This window comes from Ursus americanus, chromosome 16 (assembly GCF_024610735.1).
Source record: "Ursus americanus isolate L20-20 chromosome 16, mUrsAme1.1.p, whole genome shotgun sequence".
In the NCBI taxonomy this organism is placed as follows: Eukaryota; Metazoa; Chordata; class Mammalia; order Carnivora; family Ursidae; genus Ursus; species Ursus americanus.
In genome coordinates, this window is record NC_142142.1 from 4,531,307 (window position 1) to 4,539,639 (window position 8,333).

The window sequence follows — 8,333 nt, forward strand, 5'->3', positions numbered from 1 at the left end:
AGTGAGCACATTCTCAGTGTTAGTTGCCCTTGATGTCCAGCTTCAGAACCGTATACAAGCCCTGCCTGAGCTCCTTGTTCTTGAGTGCATACACCATGGGGTTGAGGGCAGGAGGAATGACATTGTGTAGTACATTGAGTAGAACTGGGATGAGGGAAACCGTCATTGCTGCACTATGGGTGATGGAAATGACAACAATGATAGTGTAAAAGAACAGGATTAGGATGAGGTGAGAAGTACAGGTACTGAGGGCTTTGGATGCAGCTTCTGCTGAGTTCAGCTTTAGCACCGAGTGAAGTATCAAAACATATGATAAGAAAATCAAACCCAGGTCACTCCCCATCAGCGTCCAGGCCAGAAATAGCTGGTAGATGCTGTTGATTGTCCTGTCATCACAGGATAAGCGAGTGACTCCAAGATTAGAACACAGGCAGTGCTCAATTTGGTTCTGTGAGCAGTAGTGTCTCTGTGCAGCCAACACAGGCACTGGGATGGTAGTTAGGGTATTTCTGAGTGCCATGACCACAGTTGCCTTGACAACAAAAGAATCAGTAACTATTGAGGGATAGTGTAGAGGTCTGCAAATGGCTACATATCTATCGATAGCCATGCAGACAAAGATACCTGACTCCATGCCCACAAAACAATGTATGACATACATCTGAGCAAAGCACTCAGGGAGACTGATGGCCTTGGCACTGAACCATAAGATGGCCAAGATCTTGGGCATGATGGTGGTGGCCAGTCCCATGTCTACCACAGCCAGGATCCCCAGGAAATAGTACATAGGCTGGTGCAGTGTGGCCTCTTGTTTGATGATGACCAGGATAAGGATGTTGGCAGTGAGAGCTAAGAGGTAGAGCAGAGCCAGGGGCAGGGAGAGCCAGTGCTGCCAGGCGTGAATGCCTGGGAATCCCATCAGAATGAACTCAGAGACTCGGAACTTAGAGATGTTGGAAAGTGTGAGATCCTGCAACATCCTTCACTAGGAGAAAAAAAAAATATTCAAAGTCATTATTCTTAGCAGACTCTCAAACAGTATTTGAACAGAAGTTACCATGTTCATGGTTTTGAAATGGAGGATTCTTCATCTTTATTCTTCTGATTCTGCCACTAACATTTACTGAACATTTCTAGAGAAACAGGAACCATGGTAGCGCATTCTACACGTTGCCTCAGACATCATCCTAAAACTCCATAAGGCAGGACACATTATTTACACCCTCTCATAATTGAAGAATTACACATTAGAGGTGTCAGGAACTTGATCATTGTCTTCTGTCTGATAAATCATGAAACCTGGAGAAAAGGATAATGATCTGATACCACAGCCTGGCCTCTTCAGTTTGGTTTTCCTAAGGGGTTACTTTTGGTAGAAACTGAAGCTATAGTAGGAGAGTAGAGATGTTTATGCATTGAGACACTAATTCTCAGATCAGAATGTAGGGCATTGGAGATAGCTTTGTTTTTATTCAAGTACATGAGAATGTTTGAACTACTCATGAATATTATTTAATTTTAATTAAAATGTCTGAGGTAAGTTGTTATACCCCCCTTTTTTGTGTGAGTAAATGGATGTCCAGAATTGCTAATGACCTGCCCAAATCCAAATAACTATAATAAAGAGAAATATGCTTCACGAATCTCAGTATTCTTAAATCTAGTTGATTATGGTTTCCCCTTCTTTTTTTTTTTTTTAAGATTTTATTTATTTATTTGACAGAGTTAGAGACAGCCAGCAAGAGAGGGAACACAAGCAGGGGGAGTGGGAGAGGAAGAAGCAGGCTCATAGCGGAGGAGCCCGATGTGGGGCTCGATCCCATAATGACAGGATCACGCCCTGAGCCGAAGGCAGACACTTAACCGCTGTGCCACTCAGGCGCCCCTATGGTTTCCCCTTCTTAACATACTTTTTCTTCTTGGAGCTGTGCAGATACTCAAATTATAATGAATAAAGTGAGTGTTTAAGGAAAATTAGTTTGAGGTAAATGTTTTTAAACCAAATTAGTAAGTCATTACAATATATCTAAGCCAATTCCTTGATTTAAGCATTTCTTCAGTTTTAATGTGAAAAGTGGAACAGATTTTCATGATGTACTTCTGCTAAATATGTGCAATTTATTATTTGTTTCCTTACAATACTGGAAACATTAAGGACTTACTATAAATAAATAGGATACTTGAAAAACAATTTGGTCAAAATTCTAGTAGAGGATCAGTGACTATAGACTTGATGGATATATTCATTCTAACGCAAGTAAAAATTTTCTGTTATAATGAAGAAAGGTAAATTAAAGGTGATGTGTGTGTGTGTGTGTGTGTGTATTCTGCTTAATATATATTCTTTTCATATGATATTAATTTCATTTTTTTATTTTTATAGCTTGCTTTTTAATCTTTCATTTTGGATCTATTTGTCAAATATCTTGCAAGCTTTCACTATTAATTCAATAAGCAATCTTTGAAGCTTATTTGAATCTGCAGGTGATGATCTAGTCTCAGCAACTGGGAGGATTTACTTTGAGTCCCTGTAAGGACCTCTTGCTTCATTGGTGACATCCTTAGTTATCAGTATTTACAGGTCTTTACTCAGAGAATTTTTTCAGAAAAGAATCCACAAATGTACTTCCTGGAGGAATATGTGATGGGCTTCCAGTGTTCTTGGAGTTGAGTATTAGGGCACTGTGGGTCTCACACTTGAATATGAATATTGGGGTCAACCCTGTCAGTTTCTATGATGTCTCATCCTTGGCCCACATCACAGCTGATGTATTTGCCTTTATAGCACATGTTAATATTTCTTCCCATAATAAACAGTCATCATAAGATGATAATTAACGTTGTTTAGAGTAGTGGATGAGTCAGAGATATCAAGTTGTTCTTTACGCAGTTTTTCTACCTACATTTCTCTTTTATCTGTATTCTCACTGAAGAATGAAAGATTTGATACTTCTTCGCAGATGACATGATACTCTATATGGAAAACCCAAAAGAATCCACCCCGAAACTACTAGAAGTTATAGAGCAATTCAGTAATGTGGCAGGATACAAAATCAATGCTCAGAAATCAGTTGCATTTCTATACACAAACAATGAGACTGAAGAAAGAGTAATTAGGGAATCCATTCCATTTACAATAGCACCAAAAATCATACGTTATCACAGAATTAACTTAACCAGAGACGTAAAGGATCTATATTCTAGAAACTACAAATCACTTTTGAAAGACATTGAAGAAGACACAAAAAGATGGAAAAATATTCCATGCTCATGGATCGGAAGAATTAACATAGTTAAAATGTCCATGCTACCCAGAGCAATCTACACTTTCAATGCCATCCCAATCAAAATACCAATGATATTTTTTAAAGAACTGGAACAAACATCCCTTAAATTTGTGTGGAACCAGAAAAGACCCTGAATCACCAAGGAATTGTTGAAAAGGAAAAACAAAGCTGGGGGCATCACGTTGCCGGATTTCAAGCTATACTACAAAGCTGTGATCACCAAGACATCATGGTGTTGGCACAAAAACTGACACATAGACCAATGGAACGGAATAGAGAACCCAGAAATGGACCCTCGGCTCTTTGGGCAACTAATCTTTGACAAAGCAGGAAAAAACATCCAGTGGAAAAAAGTCTCTTCAAGAAATGGTGCTGGGAAAATTGGACAGCTATATGCAAAAGAATGAAACTTGACCACTCTCTCACACCATACACAAAGATAAACTCCAAATGGATGAAAGATCTCAATATGAGACAGGAATCCATCAAAATCCTAGAGGAGAACATAGGCTGCAACCTCTTTGACATCGGCCACAGCAACTTTTTTCATGACACATCTCCAAAGGCAAGAGATACAAAAGTAAAAATAAATTTGTGGGACTTCATCAAGATACAAAACTCTGCACAGCCAAGGAAACAGTCAAAAAAACTAAGAGGCAGCCCACGGAATGGGAGAAGATATTTGCAAATGACATTACAGATAAAAGACTAGTATCCAAGATCTACAAAGAACTTTTCAAACTCAATACATGGGGAACAAATAATCAAATCAAAAAATGGGCAGAAGATATGAACAGACACTTTTCCAATGAAGACATACAAATGGCTAACAGATACATGAAAAAATGTTCAAAATCATTAGCCATCAGGGAAATTCAAATCAAAACCACCTTGAGATACCACCTTACGCCAGTTAGAATGGCAAAAATGGACAAGGCAAGAAACAACAAATGTTGGAGAGGATGTGGAGAAAGGGGATTCCTCTTACACTGTTGGTGGGAATGCAAGTTGGTACAGCCACTTTGGAAAACAGTGTGGAGGTCCCTTAAAAAGGTAAAAATAGAGCCAACCTATGATCTAGCAATTGCAGTACTGGGTATTTATCCGAAAGATACAGACGTAGTGAAGAGAAGGGCCATATGCACCCCAATGTTCATAGCAGCATTGTCCACAATAGCTAAATTGTGGAAGGAGCCAAGATGCCCTTCAACAGATGACTGGATTAAGAAGACGTGGTCCATATATACAATGGAATATTACCCAGCCATCAAAAAGAATGATTTCTGAACATTTGCAGCAACATGGACAGGACTGGAGGAGATAATGCTAACCGAAATAAGTCAAGCAGAGAAAGACAATTATCATATGGTTTCACTCATCTATGGAACATAAGATGTAGGAAGATCAGTAGGAGAATAAGGGAAGACGAAAGGGGGTAATCAGAAGGGGGAATGAACCATGAGAGACCATGGACTCTGGGAAACAAACTGAGGGCTTTGGGGGGCGGGGGATGGGATAGGCTGGTGATGGGTATTAAGGAGGGCACGTATTGCATGGTGCACTGGGTGTTATACGCAAGTAATAATCATGGAACAGTACCTCAAAAACTAGGGATGTACTCTATGGTGACTAACAATAAAAAATTATTATTAAAAAAAAGAAATCTAACTTAAAAAAATAAAAAAAAATATTATAGATGTAAAAAAGAAAGAAAGATTTGATACTTCAAAAAGCAACACTTTGTGGAAATAGCAAAGCAACACAAAGCAAACTAATTCCGAATGCTCCTTGAAGTTTGTTCTGGTGTCATCACAGCCTCATGCAGGAGGATAGAAAAGCAACTAAGCTAAATTTTGGAGGAGCTCAGGAAATTTTTCAATGAGGAAAGACAAATGCTCCTGGACATGAAGGATGATTAGGATTCTGCCAGATCAGCGATCTGTTCCATTACTGTTTGCTCTTTCCTACCCAGACCATGCCGGTAATTCCAGCTTTGTGATTCGGGAACCCTCTGATCTATTTTGTGTCCCCCCACCACCAAATCCAGCTTCAATCATCATCTTCTTCAGGAGGACTCAACTCCCTCTCAGAGAGGATAGGGAACCACCCCTTAAATGTTCTCGATATGACATGATGGGAAAAGTGGCAGACTCTGTACGTAAGGAATACATTTGCCAATGGATCCATCTCTGTTTTATTTTAACATCACGGTATCGTCAAAATGTACTGATGTTCTTCAACCAGCCCCAAGTTCATCAAACTGTTAATATTTGAACATACTGTATTGATATTTGTATTTGCAGTGTCTAGCAAGACGCTGTGCACGTATTAGATGTCAGCAGATATTTTTGAGTGAACAGATTATTAATGTAAAAATGAGTCAAATTTCATAATAGACTTTTAGCATTCTTATATGTGGTCACACTATTGTTTTTTGGAGAGCATAGAGGAATGACTAAAGGAAACAGAACTATAATGTCTACTTCATAAGTCAATAGAAAACCTAAATTTCAAAAAAAAAATCCCCCTCATAAAATAGAAAAAAGAAATATCAAAAAAAGCAGAGAAAAAATACAGCATCAGGCAGAACAAACATTTTGGATTGGGCAAAAAAGGGCAGTTAATTAACATATACTACATATGGGTCAGAACTCACAGTGATTTTATACACCAGTTTATGCTATAGAAATATACGCATATATATAAATAAAATATGTTTTTGAACAGTATATAGGAGGTGCAAACAAACCATACACAAAGTATGCACAGACTCTTGGCTAACAAAAATCACACTAGCACACTAAACACATACCCCAAAACTGTTAGGAAATATTAATGTCAGATAAAATAGAAATCAAACAAGCAAATTTTGGATCAAGATCACTTTCGAGAATCAATAAATGACATGTTTCACACAGTGCAAGTAACTCTGATTGTATAAAATGTTTCATCTCCAGGTGTGATATGGTTTTCCATTCACAAAAGGATAGGAAACTCTGAAATAATATTTTTCACTTTATCAGTCCATGGAAAATTCAAAAGTGGGGAATTCACTAAAATATATTGCAACTCATTAGCTAACCCTCAATTTTTTGTATAGTAATAGTGATGGGGATTTAAGTTAATAATTGCAATACTCTCAAAAGCCTTAAAATTTGTATTATAGACAAAGAATAGTAGGAGTTTGCAATATTAGAATTTGATTCCTGACGTACCAAAATTGTCATTAAGTGTTTTTCTGTGAGGCTTGTAAATTTCTACTTAATATTTTTATATGTTCCTATATTTTCATTTTCTTTTAAAAATCATTGAGAAACAAAACTGCAACAACTTATATACATGTATATATACATATATATTTGCATACCCATATAAATAATTGATTGCTGTATAAATATGATAGATTTGAAACAGATTATTTTAAATATTTGACTAGTGTTACTGTCAAAATCTTGGACATAGGATCATTTAATTCAATTATTGATTCTGTGCAACAAGAGAAAATAGAAAATTAGCTAAAGCATACATGCCCATCAATTGAATTAAGAAATATGTCTCAGATTAATTGTGCTCCTTTCTTAAGAATGTGTATGTGTGTGTGTGTGTGTGTGTGTGTGTGTGTGTGTGTAAAGATTTTATTTATTTATTTAACAGAGAGAGCACAAGCAGATGGAATGGGGGACAGAGAAAAAGGGAGAGGGAAAAGCAGGCTCCCCCCTGAGCAAGGAGCCCGATGTGGGGCTCGATCCCAGGACCCTGGGATCATGACTAGAGCTGAAGGCAGATGCTTAACTGACTGAGCCACCCAGGCGCCCCAAGAATATATTTCTTCCATGAGATAAATATCTTATTTATGCTTCTTGTGTTTCCTTTTGATAGTTCTAGTGTTGATTACTATCATGGTTTTAATATTACATGAGACATTTAGGTCCACCTTCAATACATTTACTGAATTCTCAATTAAAAACTCAAGTTAATATCAAATAATATGGTAATAACCATAAATCGTGGATCTTTTCCATAACAAGCTTAAATGATTTCAAAACTTATAACTTAATTTTTGTGCAGGGAAAATGTAGTCATTATGCTGTAAGTGTACAGGTATATTGAAGTAGTAACATTAACACACAAATATAGCCACTTATAAGGCTAAAAGTTTTATCATCTATTGTCTATTTTCATTCCCAAACCCCATAGACAATAAACTTCTTTCCTCACAGGATGGTCCTCATTAAACAACTGAGAGTGTTCTCTCAATATGACAGAGGTTTCCTCCAAGTAGGTTTTGCTATCTAACATGCAAGAAGCATAGTCACAAATAAACCTCTCTAGAAACGGAGTGAGTAGATTAGATTTCTTATTCCAAGACAATGGTAGGGCAGGGAGAGAGCAAGACTGCTCCGACCATGACTGAGAACTCTTCTCTACTCTTCTCCATTTTTCTTGTCATGGGGTGATTCATACCTAACTTCTGCTACTACAGGACCAGTGATTTCTATTTGGTTAGGAGATAACATAGATATTCATAATCACGATGGAAAGTTACAGGGAATGGTACTCTGAGAATTAAGGAGATAAACATTTTCAAGAAAACCCAATCTTTTACACATTAATGTCTTCAAATTTATGTCCTTTAATACCTTAGTTTCTGGATAGCAGACGGCAAGCTGAATGGAATCTGTTCCAGGTGTTCAGGTCAAAAACGTCCTGATTCTATATGTATATGCACAACCCTCAACCTCTTAATCTCTTAATGTCTGTACTACTGAACTGAATCTTTAAATAAAAATGTGTGTTATATATCCCAAGGGGATATTACACCACTTTAGAAACACAGACACTGTTATAGGAGCAAGCTAACCTCTACTGGGGGCGAAAAAGAGGAGAAGCTTTATATTCTTGCTACTTATGAAATGATGCACAAATAAGAGACTAATTTAATATGCATGTACTTTTATTGGTACTTGTGTGTGAAGATTTATGTATGGGGGAGCGAGAATGACCCAGACAATAATTTTCATGAAAATTATTGAATTTAGTATTTAT

At 37.2% G+C, this 8,333-nt stretch overlaps 1 protein-coding gene across 1 annotated transcript; it reads right to left on the bottom strand.

The window, feature by feature from the left end:
• Positions 1-19: 19 nt before the first annotated feature.
• LOC123782696 (olfactory receptor 56B2-like) lies at positions 20-979 on the bottom strand. The gene has a single exon (XM_045782968.2). The coding sequence runs from the start codon at positions 977-979 to the stop codon at positions 20-22; it is 960 nt and encodes a 319-aa protein (XP_045638924.2).
• Positions 980-8,333: the final 7,354 nt, after the last annotated feature.